General features: G+C 34.2%; 1 protein-coding gene across 1 annotated transcript; it reads left to right on the forward strand.

Moving 5' to 3' along the window:
- The first annotated feature begins 18,288 nt into the window (after nucleotides 1-18,288).
- On the forward strand, nucleotides 18,289-19,548 carry LOC120091256 (3-oxo-5-alpha-steroid 4-dehydrogenase 1-like). Its single transcript, XM_039049205.1, has 2 exons — nucleotides 18,289-18,459; nucleotides 18,913-19,548. The coding sequence occupies exon 2, from the start codon at nucleotides 18,990-18,992 to the stop codon at nucleotides 19,377-19,379; it is 390 nt and encodes a 129-aa protein (XP_038905133.1). The 5' UTR covers nucleotides 18,289-18,459; nucleotides 18,913-18,989; the 3' UTR covers nucleotides 19,380-19,548.
- Nucleotides 19,549-22,053: the final 2,505 nt, after the last annotated feature.

The raw sequence follows: 22,053 nt of genomic DNA on the forward strand, positions 1-22,053 counted from the left end.
CCTCATGTGATCTTTTTCCAAGAAGATAGCATTAGTGGAAACAAACACTTTGTTCTCACTCGGATCATAGGAGTATCCTCCTCTCGTTTCCTTGTGGTAGCTTACAAAGATGCAAACCTTCGAACGCAGTTCCAACTTCTTTGGGTTAGTCACTAGCACATGTGTCGGACAACCCTAAATACTGAAGTGGCGTAAACTACCTTTACGGTCTCTCTATAACTCAAAAGGTATTTCAGAAACATTTTTCGAGGGAAAGTTGTTCAGGATATAACATGCAGTCTGCACTGTATAACCCCAAAACGAGTCTGGAAGATGAACATAACTCATCATAGACCAAACCATGTCCAACAAGGTCCTGTTTCTTCTTTTTGATACACCATTCTGTTGAGGAATACCAGGGGCTGAGAGTTAGGACACAATCCCATGTTATATCATATAGTTCTGGAATTGGAGGTCCATATACTCCACCACAATCAAATCGTAGTGTTTTTATCTTCTTACCTAACAAGTTTTCAACTTCAACATTATACTCCTTGAACTTGTCAAGGGCTTCATACTTACATTGCGTTAAGAAGAGATACCCAAACCTTGAATAATCATCTATGAAAGAGATGAAGTATTCATACCCACCCCGAGCTCTAACATTCACTGGACAACAGAGGTCTGAATGTACAAGCTCCAAGGCTTCCCTAGCTCTGTAACCTTTTCCAGTAAAAGGTCGTTTGGTCATCTTGCCTTCGAGGCATGATTCACATACCAGCAAAGAGTTTTCTTCTAAACTCTTTAGAAGTCCAATTTTCACCAACTTTTCAATCCTATTGAGGTTGATGTGACCTAACCTTAGATGCCAAAGATGGACATTTTCCTTTGGAGAAATCTTTGGACATTTCAGTGTTAAACAAGGCTTTTATGACTAACGACCTTAGTACATATAAGTTATTTTCCATTGAACCATAACCAATCTCCATTCCATTCTTACAAATTAACACTTTATTCTCAGAAAAGGAGACGGTATAGCCTTGTTCAATGAGACAAGAAACCAAGATTAAGTTTCTTTTAATATGAGAAACTACAAAAACATTATCCAGTAACAGATAATGTTTTTTGTCAACAAATAACTTCAGCCTGCCTACAATAACAGCTAAAACAACCTCACCAGTACTGACTCGAAGAGTCATCTCTCCCTATGGCAATGTTTGCCAGGAACTGAATCCTTGGTAAGAGGAACTGACATTATTGGTAGCACCTAAATCGAGAATCCAGGCAGAATCATCATTCTCTACCAAACGTGTCTCCAAGACCAATAAATCATATTTACTGTCTTCTCCTCTTTTGGAGAATAGTGGGATGGAGGTCGTTTGCCACGAAATTCGTTTCATATGATTCTTTCCACTGTAAGTAATTGGTCATTTTTAAAAGCTTTAAACGGAAATACTAACAAGTTGCAGAAAAGAAAAAACACATTGACTTACGTTAGGTTTTAAGCAAATACCCGTTGTAAAATAAAACAACATCCAATAAGATTTTAGCAAAACTAACATGAACCTCTTGTGACATCTAATTTCGCAATGACGCTTCAAAGGTTTGGGACAAAAGCCACCTAAGGAAGGTCAGTTATCCCTCATCTGAATTGAGAAGATCTCAACCAGTCATTAATACCAAAACAACTTTTGCTCCTATAACGACTAGCCATCATTGATTTGGCCAAGAGATCATTAACTTACTTAACAATCTCCCGTAAGTGTGACCCGCCATTTTAAGCCCTAAAGGTCCACCCAAAAGGCCAATCTGAAGGGAAAAAATCTGATTGGGGCAAAACCTAAAGCAACCCTATCATTTCTAAAGTTCACCTTGATCTTGACCAACTACACAAAACCCATCTGAAGGGGGACGCTCAAAGGCGACACGAGGGAGTACAGAATGATCTCACGGTGTGAACCAATGACAGATACCATAGGACGTATTGACACACACCCTTCACCCACTTACTATAAACACTATCTCTATCCACCTTGATATTGACTCATGCAAACACCATCTGAAGGGGGATGCTCCCAAGACACCACGAGGCCAAACATGAATCTCATGGTGTGAACATACAGGGAGAAACGTGAGTGGAATCATAGACATAACTGATATGCCTCCTCCTCCTACTGAGTATTCTATAACCTAGGGTTTAGCTTACTTAGAAAAAACACAGCCAAGGATTTTAACTAAGTGACTTTTAGGTTTTCCCAAAAGTAACTTTTACCTTGGATAGTTGAACAACTTTTGATCATCATCCATTAAACTCTTTAACGGAGTATTTGACCAAAACGTCGTATGCTTGTTGAAAATCTATCTAATTCACCTTTCCATGTAGGTTCCCAAGTAGGGGTGTTACGTTTCCGTCAACTTAAGAACCCCAGCCTAGCCAGAACCCACCTTGGACAAAAGGTCCCATACAGATAGGTTAACAACAAATTTAATTTTTTATTCAACCAATTTAATCCTATTAAACCGATTTTAAAAGATTAATCTAGGTTACTAAACTCTTTAAAACCACTTGAACTTAGGTCTATCTCAATCCAATTTTAAAACCCTTTTAAAAAACTTGAGTTCCCTTTAAGTCCGCATGCAACTCTGAATTATTGATTTTAGGTCGAATTTCCTTTATAACACTTATAAACGGAAACAACCAAAATGCTAAGCTAACACATGCAAGGCATTGATAACGATTATAAACGGCCTAAGTGTCATGCTCAATGCATTGTCCATTCATTGCTACTTTTATATAACACTTATACAAAACAACAATGAAACAAGCAAAATATGTTTCCATTCACCCTTAGACTATAACAATTATAATAAAAGGATGATGCATGATAATGCTCACTGCATGCAAAATATAACTCTTATATTTCATGATGCTACGCATGCTTTCAAGTAATTTCTTCATGCTTGATTATAACAATTATAATACATGATGCATGAATAATTGCACAACCTAAGGTGGGTTTTAACTATATGACAAACACGTTGGTATATAAGTACCATACATCACATGTATAAGCAATAAGAGTTGATGAACCGGGTAAAATTGCCTTAAAACACAAAAGAAAAGCTAACTATTACAAAGAAAAAGAGTCTCCGGTTCAAACAGGCGAACTGAGTCTTGAACCGCTCGGCAAAGCATTGCTTCTCCAACAATCCATCGTGTACCAAGCACCCACGATCATCTACACGATAAAACAAACTCTTTGCTTTATCCTTTACCAGCACTCCAGAGTTAAACGATCATTTAGCAATACGATCGTCTAGAAAAATCTAAACGATCATTGAGCTTTTACTACACGATTGTGTACCTTTACTAAGCGATGAAGCCTAAAGTACACGATCGCTTAGTGCGCCCTGCAACGCGCCCGCCTTCTGTGATTGTCTAAGCGACTACGATGCTGCGAAGCACCATCGCCTAAATGATCGCTTAGCTAGTGTATCCATATCGCATACGCACGATCGCATAGGTAGTAACTAAGTGATAGAGCTTGCAAACTACATGATCGTCTTCTACTCAACAACGAGAATCGCATGCTCCCACTACGATTGTCTACCTTCAGCACCTACACGATCACGAAACCAATGCTACGCGATATGGTAAACGATTTATCCCGTCGTTTAGCATTAGTTAAACGATTGATTAGAAAATACTACACGATTGTCTAGAAAGAAAAGTCTAAACGATAGCTTAGTTAAATTCCAACGATCGTTTACCTAAGGTTACACAATCCGACCAACGCTTGGTCTTCTTCTTCGTTGAGAACTGCATCGCCATGCACCGAAGCTTCATCACGAACGACTCGACCAACTCGAACTTTTCGAATTACAGACTCGATTGCAAAGTTAATTTCGCCCAAAAACACAGGGTCCCTTACAATTAACACTTTGTAATACTGAAAGCTTTAAGAAAAAGGCAATTTTAAACCCAAAACATTCATCAAATCATCCACAAATGTAGAAAACAGTTAACCACAAATGCAGAAACCCACCGTGACTGTAAAAAAACGTTCAATTTAGATCTGTAATTTGGAATATCAGAGAACCTTGCTCTGATACCAATTGAAGGAAATCGGAAACGAGATTTCCATGAGTAGTGAAACAAGATTATTCCAAATTACAATCATGAATGAACATATATTTACAGTCGAATACAAAACAAGCAGTTATATAAATCATACAGAAATTACAGCATGAAAGTCTCGAAAGTACAAAGGGAAAATTGTACAAACAATGGCAGCACCGTTTCCATGCTCCGTTGCGCGACCGGTCGAACAACAGCGACCACGAACACTCGATCTACACGACTGCAACACTGCAGAACACTTTCTGCTCGTCCTCAACGATCTCCTCGGTCACAAACTCCTTCACAACACGAACGGCCTCCACAGCACCACGAACGGCCTCCAGAAAACCTCGACGATGTCGAGTTGAGTCTGACACCATCAACAAGGCGACCTTGGTATTCTCAGTGTGAGAATCCAGAGGGTGGCCTCTGTTCGTACTTGGTATGAGGCAGACAAATGGAAGAAACAACGATTACGTACACAACTAGGCAAGTGGGAGATGACTGAGACCTATCGTATAGGTCGATGCCCAATCGTTTAGATAAAGTTATGCGATCGTCTAGCAAAAGCTATGCGATCGTTTACCTCGGTCTGTCGCCTACAGACTCTACACGATCATGTACCTTGGGCCAGCGATCGTCTAGTAAAGCTATGCGATCGTTTAGTAAATACTGCAGGATCGGTTAGCTCGCCCAGTTGTCATTTAGTAAATTTGTATTTACTTGACGACTTCGTGAGTTTCTATACGCCGAGAGAAAAAAACAAAAAGCCTTTCTAAATGTTTGTAAAAAACTCTTTTTCAAAATAGGAAACCACTTTCCTTTTTAAATTCACAGTTACCATGATCCAATAACCACCCATTACTTTGGTTATTTAAAAGAAAAATAATTAATTATCCAATAATTAATATTATTATAAATATAAATGATAACCAACTTATCTTACTATATTTATAACCTATAGTTTTAATATTTCATCTCATGAAACATATAAACCATAGTTCTTTTTCTATTCCATGGTACTTAATGTAAATCTCATTTACATCAATCCTCCACTAGATGTATCTTATACATCATACCGATTATATCATATATAATCAAAATACCTCTTGTCAATTTGAGCATTTCAAATCAACACCAAGAACTGATTCCCAACAGAATCTAAGCTACCAAGGGGACCTCATGGACCTGTAGCTTTAAAGCTCCAACGGTACGTGAATAACTGACTAAACTCTTTAATCACGGGATCCACCATCCGTTAACTTCCAGGCAACTCCACTAAAGATCGACAACTGAACTCTTCTTACTACAAATATATTATGTGTTCATCTTAACCAATCAGCAGTGCGACAACCCTTCACAGATCGCTCGTAAGTACAGCTGGGCCAATAACCGTTATACCTCTATAGTTACATTGGTCTCTTTAAGTACCATTGATCCCTCTAATGAACATAAGTCATAGGCCTACTATGACTGAGTCTTCTATTCCAAAGAGAAGTTTTGGCCATTATGTTCAAGCCCTAGAATCAGTCCTTAAGGGAGTAATCTCTCTACTTATCCATGCTTCGGGAAAGAAGTGAATTCCATATTGTGGATTGAGTTCCCAGCTCCCAAATCAGACAAGTCCCCAAAAAGGTAGGCATGTTAAGTTGGTAATCTGGCCACTCTCACCCATACTAATCAAAAGACCACCCTCAAAGGCAGAAGTTCCCAAAACACTCTTTATTGAGGTCGTATCACCTATGGTCGTCTAGGTGAGATGCAAGTTTCTAGTATCAACGGCGTTATATACAGAGTCTAGTCATCTCGTGGTCCAGGTCTTATATAAACTCTTTGTATAGGACACCCCCGCTCTATGTCACCATATGAATGGTCAGGATCAACCATCTGTAATAGTTTACAACACTTGCAAACCTCTACAAAGCGGGTCGTATCCGTAGTATCACCAGGATCAGGTATCTCACCTTAATCCTTATACTACAGACCGATTTAGGTTATCACTTAAGACATGATCCACTTGTATATCTGATAACTGGTAGAAATGCCAGTTATTATAAGCCTTTTATTTAGAATTATGAAGGTTAACAAGTAGAAAACACGGTGATAATAATTAGAATTTGTGAAAAGTGTAGTTTTGCGTCGATTAGCACCTAAATTCTCACTGGCCCCAATATTATGCGTTATTCCATGCTAAAATGTCTATTTTTGTAGCTATCGCAGGAATCAAACGCATGCACTGAAGCCAGACGACCACAAAGACAAATGCAGATAGTAATCACATGTATCCAACGCATGGAAGTTGCGGTAATCACATGCGTTTAACGCATGGAGAGTGTGGTGACCAAATAGAGATTGCGACCACGATTGACAGCTATAATAGAAGATCGCAAGATAGGTAGAACGCGTTGATAACTTCAGCTAAATTTAGCTTGGACGCATGCCTTAGGAGTATCAATAAGATAAGGCGATGTGACAATGCCCATACCGCGACAGAAGTAGCAGTGAGCCATACCTTCATCATTACAGCTATCGGCGTCCAACTCTATAAATAGCCCTTGAGATCTTCATTTTTAATCATCTGAGCTTCTGCCTCAAGGCAAAAGTTTGTGATCACAGATGAGAGCTTGAATGAGATTTTCAGTGAGAATTCTTCATCTCCACACACCAGACCGAGTGACGATCGGAGCTTCGTTGGAGATAGAGCTCGAGAGAGACATCTACACCATTCATCCATGGCACCACCGGCAGCCTTGACGCAAAATTCTTCCTTTCTCTTCTAACCTCTGTATTGTATTACATTTTAGCTTAAGATATTAAGATATTTTGTGATCAACGCAAATCATGATTCCTTCATCACCATCTTCTTCATCTTCTTTATCTCTATCATAGTTTATCTTCAGCGTTTAGTTACCAAAGACAATCGGATGCTTAATCGTGTAGCCTAGAGATAGGATGCATGTAGCAACCCACCGAGAGGTGTGCGTTGTGCAAGTATAGTGAGTTAATCGTCTTTGCTTGGTGAAAGGCTGTGGCAACGCCTGTCTATGGGATGTTGCATTGCTTGTCTATAAGTTAAATAGTCGCATCTAACTGCTTGAGAAGATAAGAGATGGAACGCACTAAAGCAAAGTATGCATTGTTCCTAGAGATAGGCACAATCTTATGCTAGACGCAAACATGTACTATAGAGATATAGTCATGCAGTTGACCACCGAGAGGTGTGATGCGTTAGTGTAACGAGCTGGGATTACTCGAACGATTTAAGATAGTAAACATTACTATGCGTTATTGGTTATTGTGTTTCTACCTATTCTCATTGTAAATCTTCTATTGCTCAATCTGTTTAGTTAGGAGTAGGAATAGTTTGTAAATCCATTAAACAACTTCTTTTTATTTTTCTTTTCTTTGCCTCAAACGCATTGCTTCATAAGAATTATTGAGTGACAAGTCCCTGTGTTTGACCTTGGATTATCCGAGAAACTTGCATTCGCGTTATACTTAGCACGAGCGTAAGAAAACTTGTGATAGGAATGCATGGTCATTGCATAATAGATTAACGCATTTTCATTCCAACGCATGACCTCAGACGCATGGGTGTAAACACACAACTTAAATCATGTCCGACGCCTGAGTGCATTCAACACCAAACAATTCAATCCCAATTTTTCTCCAACAATATCACATATACATGCTTAAGTTCACATAAGATAACCAAGGAGCTTTATTTATTGGATATGAGTAAATGTCAGAATTAAATAACATTTATTTTATTCATTGAACAATGTGTATCTTTACAAAACAACGAGACTCCGAGAGAATTAGGACACCAATCCCAACACGACCAACTCTGGGATTTGAAAACCACCTCCGATGAAATGAAAACCAACTTCGATAACCAACTCTAATACCACATTCATCCAACTATAAGACTGATAACTGTTAAAGTATGTTGTAGGGTTGTTAATGATATAAAAAAATATATTATTTTGTCTACAATAAGTGCAATATTTTATATGTAAAAATTTGTAAAAAATATTTTTATTTAATTGAATTCACATATCAAATGAGTGTTAAGAATATTTAGACGAAAGTATGTATGTAGTAGAAAAGTATGTAAAATATGACAAAAAAAAACTAAAAAATGAAAATTTTTCTCTTATAACATTTTCTAGCAAAAATTAGTGAAAAATAGAGTTTTGTTCACTAATGATCCTCTAAATTTAGAGGAAATGAGAGTGAAATGGTCGAAGAAATGTGGTGACATTCCATTTGCTGTTACAATCATGAAGGAGATTTAATTTAGAAAAATTCATGGCATAGATAGAGCAACAATAGGAAGAAGAAAAAGAAAAAGATGATAATGAAATTCATGGAGAAAAATTATCTAGAATAAAAAATTTTGATTTCACTTTGGTTTCTCATTTTATTTAAACATATTTCTACAAAAAATGTAATGGGTTAATTGTTGTTCATTACCCAAAAAAGAAAGAAAGAAAGAAAGAAAGAATGAATGAATGAATGAAAGAATGAAAAATTTTAAAAATTAAAAGAAAAAAATTGCAATCCGTATTTTATTCAAACAAAAATGGGTAGAATTATTGAATAATTTTTTTTTTTAAAAAAATAGTAATCATAAAAGCATTATTGAATAAAAAAGTGTCAAAAAATTGCATCAGATACCCAGATATATGAACTTTGTACCCTAAACATAGAAATATGAACTCAAACTAAATAACTCTACACCCTAAACACAAACCTATGAACTCCACATATATATGAACTCCATAGACATATGAATTCTAGACATCCTATGTCAACTTTGCGCCCAAACAGCCCTATAGGTTATGTGTTATATTTGATATAGTATATAATTATATATATGTACATAATAAAGTATTATTATGTTATATATATTAATTTAATTTTAAATTTCAAAATTTAACTCCCTCCCCTTAATTTTCTCTCATCAAAACATGGGAATGGGGGTTACCAGGGAAGTTCTTCTTCTTCTCTCCATAGTTTTTACGTAGAAGGTATGGATCTCTATTTTCTCTTACCCATTGGATATATAGAAAAAAATTATCCTCTCAATTCTTTTCTTCCCTCTTCCAAAATCTCAGAGCCCACACCCTCCTAAAAAATTCTCATCCAAAAGAGAATACGAGGTCTCACTTGTGGTGGTGCTCCTTAGATTTGTTCGTTGGATCGTGATTGAAGAAAATGATTCGTGAAGAAGATCTTTGGCTTTAAGGGTAAGCATTCTTTTTCCTCTTTTTTTTTTTTTTAATACATGTTGTAGTTTTTTTTTTTTTTTTTTTTTTTTTTTTTTTTNTTTTTTTTTTTTTTTTTTTTTTTTTTTTATATCATAATTGTATGTTTTGTAATTTCGTTGTTCTTGAAATCAAAATTGGACCGAACCCCACTTCCATTATGGAACTTCACAATTCCTTCAATTGGTATTAGAGTGCGGTTTTTTGTCCCAATTTTTATTGTTCTAGAATTGATTTTACAGATCTGTTGGTGGGTTGCATTCTACATTTTTTTTTTATATATGATGAATGAATGTGAATGTTTGCAATTTTTGGATGTTTACGGAGTTTGACCTTAGTTTTATCACTTTAATTTTACAAATTGGTTTGTAAGGGCCTTTTTTTTTTATATTAATAGCGATAAAGTCTGTATTTCTTTGTTTTTGAGTCGTTCGTGAGTTTTTCGGTGGTTTTCTAGAGAAATTGAGGCCAAAACCAGAGGAAAATCAAAGGAATTTGCAACTATACAGTGGCTACTATATAGTAGCGTTGCGACGTTGCGAAAGGCAAAATGGTACGTTCTTTCTGTAACATTGCAACACTAGGTCGCAGTGTTGCAACGCTCCGAGATGGAAAGAATGAACCGGTTCGCACACGGTTCGGTTCGTGTGGTTCAAGGCCCGATTCGCTTGTTTTGAACCGTTTGACTACTAATTTTGTAATAGTAAGTTATTTTTAATGAATTAAATTAATATAAGTGTTATATTAATTTAATTAATTGTTTAAGAGTCCAATATTATTTTAAATTATGCATATGATGTATGATTTATTTTATATATTTATATGTCATAATGTATATCATCTAGTAAAATCTCACCATAGGTTATGCATTATTCATGCATCATTTATATTATAAATGTTATAATACATAGTTGCATGATTTAATTTTATTGCATGCTCATGCATCAAATAATATAAATGTTATATTATATGTTTGCATGCATTAATAACATAATCATGTATCATTTATATTATAAGTGTTATAATATATAGTTTGAATATATGGATGGATGGATGTTATTAATTACTTCATTACTTTAGTATATAAGCGTTATATATGTTAAGTAATGAAATGGAATTATATGAAGCATGTCATTACTTTAGGTTATTTTATAATTGTTATACTTTATCTAAATATGCTTTAACATGCAATAATTGATTTTAATTTATTTCATTTCTTTATAAAAGTTATAATTAAATAAAATTAAATATTAAAATCAATAATTCAGAATTACATGCAAACCTTAGGTAAAAACCATTTTCTTAAAAATAGTTTTGAAATATGATTCACATAGACCTAAGATCACATTTCTAATGAGATTAGAAATAAGTTTAATCTTTTAATCAGCTTAATAGGATTAAATTATTTTTATTTAAAAGATTAAATTTGTAGCAAATGTATATATAAGGAACCTTTTGTCTAAGACAAAATTCCCACTTAACTTTGGAATTCTTATGATTGAGCTACCGAAAAAGAAGGTGCACCTTGTTGGTATAGGTAGTAACTTTCAAGTCTTTCTTAACCTTACTTTCATGTTCTCAGGATCCCTCCTGTTCAGATGTGATACCGGTTCATTCATGTACCCCTCCTGAAATCGGGTCGTTACAGGTCAATACCAAAGTGAATGGAAAGAGTGTTTATAGTAAGTGGGAGCGGGATGTATGTCAAAACATCTCATCTCTCATTAGTTTGTAGTAAAATTTCATGCTCGGCCTCGAGGCACCTTTGCTTGTGTCCCCCTACGGAGGACATTTGCATGACTTTTTACTCAAACTTTAGAAATATATAGGATTGCCTTAGTTTTTGCCCCCAATCGGTTTTTCCCTACATTTGGCTTATTGGGGCAGAACTTTAGAATCTAAAATGAGGGGTTACACTTACAATAAAATGTTAAGTTAATAGTTTCTTGACCGAACAATAGTGACTGGTATTTACAGTAATAAGGAGTTGTTCTATATATTGGTTGAGACAGTCTCATTTTAGTGATTGATCACCCTACGTGGATTTTACTCTGTCTCACTAAAACATCATTGCAAAATAGATGTCACATATGGTGCATTTTATTATTTTGCTAAATTTGATTGGTTTTTCAAATGGGTAGTGCTTGAATTCTAATATAAATGAAGTGTATGTTTCAGCAAATTCATTATTACTTCCACAACACTAATTTACCTGTTGTTGGCAAACTTATCAACGAAAATTACACAACTTGGAAAAAGACAATCAACACAATTTTAATCATTGATGACCTGAGATTTGCCCTTATAGAGGATTTTCCTCCTGTTTCTGCTCAAAATGCTCCTCGAAACATTCAGGATGCATATGAGCGTTGGATACGGGAAAATGAGAAGGTTCGAGCGTATATCTTGGCAAGTCTTTCTAAAGTCTTGGCCAAGAAGCATGAACCCATGATCACTGCCCGTGAAATCATGGAGTCCCTGCAGGGGATGTTCAGACAACCATCCGCACAACTCAGACATGATGCTCTGAAAAACATCTTCAAAGTCTGTATGGAAAAAGAGGCATCTATTAGAGAACACGTTCTCAACATAACGGTCCACTTCAACATGGCAGAGATGAATGAGTCTATCATCGATAAAGCAGTCTGGTTAGCTTCATACTGGAATCTTTACCTGAAAGTTTCCTGCAGTTCTGTAGCAATGTTGTTATGAATAGGATTTATTACAACCTGACCACTTTGCTCAATGAGCTACAGACTTTCCAGTCCTTTTGATGAAAACCAAGGAACAGAAGGGTGAGGCAAATGCTGCTTCTTCCTCTAAGAAGTTCTACAGAGGTTCGACCTTTGGAACTAAGTTTGTGCCTTCTTCTTCTGGCACCAAAAAGTGGAAAAAGAAGAAAGGTGGAAAGGGGAAAGCTAACCCACCAGCTGCTGCCCAGAAGGCAAGAAAGCCAAGGCTACAAAAGGAATCTGCTTCCATTGCAACCATGAGGGATAGTGGAAGAGGAATTGTCCTAAATACTTGGCAAAAAAGAAGAATACCAAACAAGGTAATGTGACGTACTTATTTTGGAGACTTGTTTAGTGGAGAATGATGATTCAACCTGGATAATAGATTCAGGCGCCACTAACCATGTTTGTTCTTCATTTCAGGGAATTAGTCCCTGATGACAACTGAATGCTGGGGAGATAATGATGCTTATTGGAACTAGGCACATTATATCAGCTATAGCAATGGGAGGGCTTCGACTCTGCTTACAAAAATCTTATATTTTATTAGATAATGTATATGTGGTTTCAGGCTTGAAAATGAACCTAATTTCTGTAAAATTTCTTCTAGAACAACATTACTCTTTAAATTTTCATGTAATTAAGCGTTTTTTTTACAAGAATGGAATAAATTCTAATCTCGAAGATAATTTATATGTGCTAAGACCGTTAGCAACTAAAGCCCTCCTAAATACTAAACTATTTAAAACTGTGGTAACTCAAAATCAAAGACTTAAAATTTCTCCTATGAAAAATGTTCATCTTTGGCATCTGAGATTAGGACACATAAATCTTAATAGGATTGAGAAACTGGTTAAGAATGGACTTCTAAGCAAGTTAGAAGAAAATTCTTTGTCTGTGTGTGAATCATGCTCGAATGCAAAATGACTAAAAGATCTTTTACTGGAAAAGGTCACAAGGCCAAAGAACCCTTAGAACTTGTACATTCAGACCTCTATGATCCAATGAATGTTAAGGCAAGAAGAGGGTTTGAATATTTCATCACTTTTGCTGATGATTATTCTAGATATGGGTATGTTTATTTAATGCAACATAAGTCTGAAGCCCTTGAAAAGTTCAAGGAGTATAAGGTTGAAGTTGAAAACGCAATAAATAAAACCATTAAAATATTTCAATCTGATCGAGGTGGAGAGTATTTGGATCTAAAATTCCAAGACTATTTGATAGAACATGGAATTATATCCCAACTCTCAGTACCTAGTACACCTCAGCAAAATTATGTATCAGAAAGGAGAAATCGAACCCTGTTGGACATAGTTCAGTCTATAATGAGTTATGCTTCCTTACCAGACTCATTCTGAAGTTATATAGTAAAGATTGGAGCTTACATTTTGAAGTGTTTCCGTCCAAAAGTGTTACTAGAACACCTTTGAAATTACGGAATGGTTGTAAAGGTAGTCTACATCATTTCAGGATCTGGGGTTGCTTAACACATGTGTTTGAGGCAAATCCTAAGAAATTTGAACCTCGTTCAAAATTATGCCTATTTGTAGGTTACTCTAAAGGAATTAAAGGTGGTTACTTCTATGATCCTAAGGATAATAAGATGTTTTGTCGATAAATGCTACCTTTTTAGGAGAATACCACATAGGGGATCATAAACCTCATAGTAAGATTGTGTTGAGTGAACTATCAATGACACTACTGAACCTTCAACAAGAGTTGTTGAAGAACCCAATACCTTAACAAGAGTTGTTGAAGTTGGATCATCTAGTAGGTCAAATCTGCCTCAAATGTTGAGGGAGCCTCGATGTAGTGGGAGGGTTATAAACCAGCCTGTTCGTTATATGGGTTTAACAGAAACCCTAGCTATCGTAGTTAACAAAGATCCATTATCTTACAAGAAGGCAATGGAAGATGTTGACAATGAGTGGATCAAAGCTATGGATCTCGCAATGGAGTCTATGTACTTCAATTCGGTCTGGGATCTTGTAGATCAACCTGATGGGGTTAAACCTATAGGTTGCAAGTGGATCTATAAAAGAAAATAGAGGGTGCTGATAGGAAGGTGCAAACCTTCAAGGCTAAACTTATAGCAAAGGGTTATACCCAAGTTGAGGGAGTTGACTATGAGGAGACTTTCTCATTTGTTGTCATGTTGAAGTCTATCTGGATCTTCCTGTTCATTACTTCATATTATGACTTTGAGATTTGGTAAATGGACGTCAAGACTGACTTTCTGAATGACAATCTTGGGGAGACCATTTATATGGAGTAGCCTGAGGGATTCATAACCCAAGGTCAAGAACAAAAGGTTTGCAAGCTTAATCGGTCCATTTATGGATTGAAGCAAGATTCTTGATCTTGGAATATAAGATTTGATACTACGATCAAATCTTATGGCTTTGATCAAAATGTTGATGAGCCTTGTATATACAATAGAATCATCAACAATTCAGTAGTTTTTCTAATGCTGTATATAGATGATATCCTACTTATTGGGAATAATTTAGGTCTACTGACTAAAATTAAGAATTTCTAGCGACCCAATTCCAAATGAAAGATTTGGGAGAGGCATAGTTTGTTCTGAACATTCAAATCCTTAGAGATCGAAAGAAATAAAACGCTAACCCTATCTCAGGCATCATACATTGACAAGATGCTTGTCAAGTTTTCAATGCAGAACTCTAAGAGAGGTTTACTCCCTTTCAAGCATGGAGTTATATTGTCTAAGGAATAATGTCCTAAGACACATCAAGAAGTTAAGGAAACAAGACAGATCCCTTATGCATCGGTTGTTGGTAACCTCATGTATGCGATGTTATGTATTAGACCTGACAGCTACTATGCAGTGGGGAAGTCAGTGGATATCAGTCTAATCCAAGATTTGATCATTAGACCGTCGTTAAGAACATCCTCAATTATCTACGGAGAACAAGAGACTACATGATCATTTATGGTTCTAAGGATTTGATCCTTTTAGAATACATGGACTCTGATTTTCAGACTAATAAGGATTTTAGAAAATCTATATTAGGATCAGTGTTCACTCTTAACGAAGGAGCAGTAGTCTGGAGGAGTACCAAGTAGGGATGCATTGCTGACTCCATTATAGAGGTTGAGTACGTAATGACTTGTGAAGCTGCTAAGGAAGCTGTGTGGTTTAGGAAATTCCTGACAGATCTGGAAGTAATTCCAGACAAGTCAAAGTCCATCACCCTTTATTTTGATAATAATGGAATTGTGGCTAATTCTCGAGAGCCTAGGAGTCATAAGCACGGGAAGTACATAGAGCGGAAGTATCATCTCATCCGAGAGATTGTGCATCAAAAGGATGTGATCATCACGTAGATAGCTTCAGAGCACAACGTTGCTTATCTATTTACAAAGGCCCTCACGGCTAAGATATTTAAAGGTCACCTACAGAGTATGAGTTTACGAGACAGGCCACATTTAGTTTAGGACAAGTGGGAGATTTTGTACTGGGCACGTATTATGCCCTAGTTTACTGTTTTATATGTACTTTTATATCAACATGACTTTTATGATGTACACCCCACTAGCTTTAGGACAAGTGGGAAATTGTTGATGTTGATGCACTAAATCTCGTGGGACCTATAGTTTGTAAGTGTAATGTACAAACATTTTATTTATTTAATAAAATATGAGATATTTTATTCGATATTTAGTAGCATCAACCCACAAACCAATAAACTAACATCCAAGGTTATTATTTGTAGCTTAAACATGTATGTAGAGACATACAGGTGGATCATGTTTAAGTGATAACCTAAATGGTCTGTAGTAGATGGATAAGATTAGGTACCTTATTCTGGTGACACTACGAATATAGCCCGCTTTGTAGATGTTACAATTATTGTAAAGTGCTACAAATGATATGATCCTGATCATTCATGTAAAGACATATAAGCGGAGGTGTTCTATACAAAGGAGTTTGTATAAGATCAGACCATGTAATGACTAGTCACACTATATAACACTATTCATAATAGAGACTTACATTTCACCAAGATGACCATAGGTGACATGACCTGAATCCTGAGTGAGTTGTGAACTCCTGTTTATGAAGGAGGTCCTTTGATTTGTATGGGTGAAAGTGGCCAGATCGCCGACTCAATAAGCCTACCATTTTGGGGATTCATTTGATTGGGGAGTTGGGGACACAGCTACACAAGACAGAATTCACTCATTCTCTAACGTTTGGGGAAAGTAGATAAATTACTCCTTTAAAGGGTGATTCTGAGGCTTGAACAATGTGACGCAACATCCTCTCTTGGCCTGAGAAGGGTTTGGTCATAGTTGGACTATGACTTATTGTTCACTAGAGAGATCAATGGTACTTAAGGAGTTAAATGTAACTATAGGGGCAAAAAGAATCATCGTGTTGTTAACTAGTTATATCTAATGGATACAGAAATAAATCTATAGTGTAAATAGTGCAGCTGTCGATCTTTAGTGGAGTGACCGGCAGTTAATGGATGTTGGGTAATTTAATTAAAGAGTTTAATCAATTATTTAAGTACCATTGAAGTTTCAATTTATAGGTCTATAAGGTCTCCTCTATAGCTCAATTAGGATTATTGAGAATTAATTTTGAACTAATTTGAATTGTTCAAATTAATTGAATGATTTAATTATATGTGATATAATTAATTTGACTTAATTATATATGATATAATTAATATAATGTATTTGATACATTATAATATAAAGTTCAATTGAGAAGAAATTAATATTTGAATATGATTCAAATATTAATTATATGAATGAGATTCACGTAATTAAATTTAGTATAAATGTGATTTATATTAAATACCATACACATATGAAAGAAATAAAACTATAGATTATATTATATTTGATACAATATAAACTATAGGTTATGTGTTATATTTGATATAACATATAGTTATATATAAACATAATTATTTGAACCATAATTTTTATGGTCTTAATAACACGACTTGTGTAGTTTAAGGTCAATGTATAGTTTCACCTCAACTTCGAATTATTGTGAGTTTTGTTCTTTTTACCATCCAAAATTTTCATTTTCAAGAAACCACATATTTATTTTTAACTTCATTCAAACATTTTCCATTAAATTTCACATTATTTCACATCAACATTAAATTGCTGTGAGTTTTATTTCCTTTTCCATCCAAACCTTTTATTTCCAAGATATCGAATTTGAGAAAATAACATATATTTATGATGGTCTTTTACAACTTGACTCTAGTAATTTCCAACCCAACTTTCATTAGATAAATATGGATAATACTTAGGTGCATCCTAAGATACGCCCATCTCTATGTTTCCATCTCCTGTCACTCACATAAAAAAATAATTAAAATATTTTAAAAAATAAATGAGAATAATTTGCCACATGTCAAATTATGGTAGGACAATTTGGTGGGATGCACAAAGATAGATGCTCTTCAGGATGCACCTAAATATTTTCTATAAATATTATCCATTTGAAGGAGAAAGATCATCGACCAATGAGATGTATCTACCAATTGGGTAACTATCTTCAACATTGTTATTATAAGATGACTTGAGAGCAATATTGTAGTTTCTACCATAGGATTAGATGCTCCAAGATCATCTTTCTTGTATTATACATTACATTTTATAATGAACCATCTATAATTATTTCGCATGCAAATATATGTCTCCTTTAATTCTGAAAACCAATATTTGATATTATTTTGTAACTATTTTACCATTTATTTTTAATATTTTTGCTCTGGCATTAACATCTACATATATATACACGATAAATGAGAACCTCGATATTTAGAACCTTGCTAGCTACCACCTTACTTTATTGATGATTTTTGCAACTTTTTCACAAAAAGAAAAAAAAAAAAGAGATAAATAACGTTTAAATCCTCCTAATAGAAACAAAATCAAGGAGGCGAAAGAGATATGGAAATTGCATAATGAGGAGGCAATCGTCTCTCACCAGTCACCATTAAATTCTCATCCCTCCTGTGTGCAATAAAGTAACACCACCACCGGTTCCGCCATTGTCATTGCCATGGCCTCCACATTCCTCCTCCCCTTTTCTTCTTCTTTCCTGCTGGCTCTTTCTTTCCTCACATTCCTCGTCATTCTCCTCCTCGCTTCCGCTGAATTTCTCGGCCGCCACTTGCGGACTCCTAATTCCAAATTCCACCTCCCTTCCCGTTCCGCCATGCTCCTCTGTTACTTCCCCGCTCTCTCTCTCTCATCCATCTCCTCCCTTTTCCTCTTCCGCCACCACTTTCTTCACTTCTCAAGAATTTTCCTAATCAATTCGCTTTTCTTCATCCATTTCTTCAAACGGATCTTCGAGGTACGTGTGTGTAATTATTAGATTCATTTTATCCTCTCTTGTTGTTTGCTGTTTCTTTGGCCAACGAGTAATCTTAAACTGATCTGATTTTCAATTTTCAATCGTTAAATTTAAGAGAGAGGTCTTTTTGTTTATCATTTCCTTCAAGTTCTTCAACATTTTGATATCGTTGTTCTTACTCAATTTTTTTTTACTTCACCTCGATATTTAAAGTTTGAGAGTAGAAAAAGGATGTGGCTAGTATATAGAAGGAGTGTTCTTGTAATTGGCATCAAGAGGAGGAATTATTATGTATGATTGTAACAATTTTTCACACATGTAGATTTCTTTCTGTTAGGTCGTGGTTTTTCTCTAAGTTTTGAGTTTTCTATATAAATTCTTGTGTTTAGTAGTTTTATAGTTTTCCTTTTAATTTCTCTGTTATTTTTCTATTTATTCCTGCAATGGACGTAGGTAATTTTTCCCAACACTTTCTACATCATGAATCTCCATTGTTTCAAGTTCTATTCGTTCACAAATACAGCAACAAGATGGCTCTAAACGACGCGATTATGACCTCAGTTTCCTACTTACTCTTCACCAGTAGTATTATCTATGCTCAGATGGTTTCACAGGATCTAGCAGAGCCAGAGATTGATCTGAAGGTCGTGGGATTAGCAATGTACGGGATTGGAATCGCTGTTAATTTCTATCACCACATTCTACTGTCGAGATTGAGAAGAGAAGGTGATCGAGAGTACAAAATTCCAAGAGGAGGGTTGTTTAAGGTGATCGTGTGCCTTCACTATCTGTTTGAGATTGTGGAATTTCTCGGAATCGCTTTGGTTTCACAAACATTGTTCGCAATGGTGTTCGTGCTCGGATCGACATTGTTCTTGATTGGAAGAAGCTACGCCATCAGATTTTCCTCACCATGTTAAGGTCATTCTCCTCTTTGTTTTCTGAAATTCTTCTATTCCCAATCTTGGAATCATCTATGCCCTCAATAATGTATCTAGCCATCTACCCTGTTTAATTTTTATATGTATACTAAAAAAATGAATAAATTATATCATATTTCACAACAAAATATATAGTACATTGATTAAATTTGGCTAGTACAATGACTAAGACATGACAAAAAGAGTGTCTAAATTGTTATTACAATTCAGCATCTTATAGTCGAATCTGATTCCCTTGCCGCTATAAAGGCTCTTCAGGATCATTACACTAACCGAAATGAAATTGAAGTATGGATTGACCAATTTTAAACTTTTTTTTTTCCCTCATCTTTTACGTTGTCTTACTCTCCTAGATCAGTACTTTAGTTCCCTCCTTAGCTTCTTTTGCTTTGAGCTCAAATATAGGGTGAAAAACTGATTTTTAACTAAATTTAAATAGAAAAATTACTTTGAAATCTTCACTTAATATCTCCTTAACTTTTATATTTTATAAGAAGATTTCAATTTATATCCATCAATTTTGGAGTTTATCAATTAAAATAAAATTTCAATCTAATAATTATATCCGTTAAAATTAGATCATTGATAATTATTTTTTACTTTATTTCATTTAAAATCAACTTAGAATTACTTAAATAAAATTTAAAACCTTAGCAAGAAAGTTAAGTTTATAGAAATTTAAATAATTCTAAGTTTAAAGAAAAATTGTAACTATCTATTTGATTTGACCAATGCATTTTTCTATAATTAACATTAATATTTGCACCTAAAGAAGTCAATTATAGGTGTGAAACTCAAAGCTATGGATCAACAATTTTAAAACAAAATTCCAAGGGAGGTCTAAATGGATACTATCTATTTAATTTATGCATTTTACTCAAATTTAACTGGTTCAAATTATAGCTCATATGAATTCTAAAGTTTAGGATCAAAGATTTAAGGGTATATATATATATGTATATAATTTTACACATCTTTGATTCTTTGTGGCAGATTCTATTTTTCACTACAAATTCATTTGCCTTTGTTCTACTTTTTTTGGGTATGTTTTCGAAATCTAAGTCAAATTTTGAAAATTAACCTCGTTTGTAACTATTTGGTTTTTTGTTTTTAATTTTTGAAAGCTAAGCTCATTTTCTCTCTCTCTTTTTTTTAATCTTTCCTAAGTATAAGAGTTGAATTTTTAACCAATTTTTTTAAAAAAAAAACAAAAAATTCTAAAAATTACCTTTTTTATTTCAAAATTGTACTTGATTTTTTGAAAATATGGGTAAAAGGTAGATACCGAAGTAAGAAATTTATAAATATTGATAAAAAAGAATGAGTGTTTATAAACTTAATATTCAAAAACAAAAAACAAAAATTCAAATGATGGTAATTGATAACCATGGCCTAAATATGTTGTTTCGGAGTTCTTACTTTTGTTAGTAAATTTGACGATGAATCCATATATATTTATATAACAAGCACAATTTCAAAAAAGAAATAATAATAAAAAATCAAATGATTATCCTTCATAACATAAAATTTATGCTTGAATTCTATTTTCTTAAATGCCACACCATTTTAGACTCGAATATCCGAAAAAATATAACCTAAAAAGGAATTTCAATATTTTTTTAAAAAAGATATTGTAATTAAAGTATAAGGTGGAGGAATCAAACCTTAGACAATCATTTCAATGTTCATATCTAAATCTTATACAAATTTATGACAACCTATGTATTCGTCAATAGTTACTTTTTTAGTATGTAGATTCAAAATTTCACATTGTTACTTGTAGTGTAATGTAACTTTTTCCTTTTTTTCTCTTTTTTTTTTTTAAGTTGTACTGTAAACTATTTAAATGTAAAATCACACATCTTAAAAAAATGATAAAACAAGATAGACACTAATATTGAAATTATAAAAATAAAACTAAAGCTAGAAATCAGTGAGGGAATCCGAAATTTTACATAGAGGTACTATATGTACAAATCTAATAAAAAAAATCTATAAATGAATGTAATATATATATATTCGTAACTTCATATATTAACTAATTTATTACAATACAATTACCCTCTATAAGTTTTCATGCTTTGAAATCGAACCTGACTCTTCACTTACTTATGATTTGAATAGATAATAACATAAACAATATGCAGCATTCTTTGAAATGCTATATTCTAACTAATTAGAACATTCACTTAACCAAGCTATATTAAATCATCTTGACTTTGTTCCAAAATTCTTAAGTGTGAAAGTATAATTTCGAGATTAACAATGACCTTTTAGTAAATATGCTATATGAACTTGATCTCAAATATTACAATTATAATCATAAAGTTTGGTTCTTAGATCTAAATGTGTAGGTAGTTTTTCTAAATTGATTTCTGTATAAGATCGATCAAAATATAATTTTTTTTTTTTTTAAGATGTTACCTTTAAAGTCTCTATTGTTATTTTTCTTTTATAACATCTCTTTATTAATTTTGAATTAACTCTACAAAAGTACTAATAATAAGAATGTTACATTCTATTATATAGATTTAAAGGCATAAAAACTTAAAGTCTAATAAGATTTTAAAACTTACTTGTCAAGTTTGTAGATCTAAACGAGTGGCAACAAATAATCATCTTGCTTGAACTCCGAAATTAATTTTAAAAACCT

The sequence above is a fragment of the Benincasa hispida genome, chromosome 11 (genome assembly GCF_009727055.1).
Source record: "Benincasa hispida cultivar B227 chromosome 11, ASM972705v1, whole genome shotgun sequence".
Taxonomy (NCBI): Eukaryota; Viridiplantae; Streptophyta; class Magnoliopsida; order Cucurbitales; family Cucurbitaceae; genus Benincasa; species Benincasa hispida.

What these genes read in the sequence shown, in the direction of transcription:
- LOC120091256 (XM_039049205.1), top strand. Translation starts at nt 18,990, where the DNA reads ATGGCTCTAAACGACGCGATTATGACCTCAGTTTCCTACTTACTCTTC.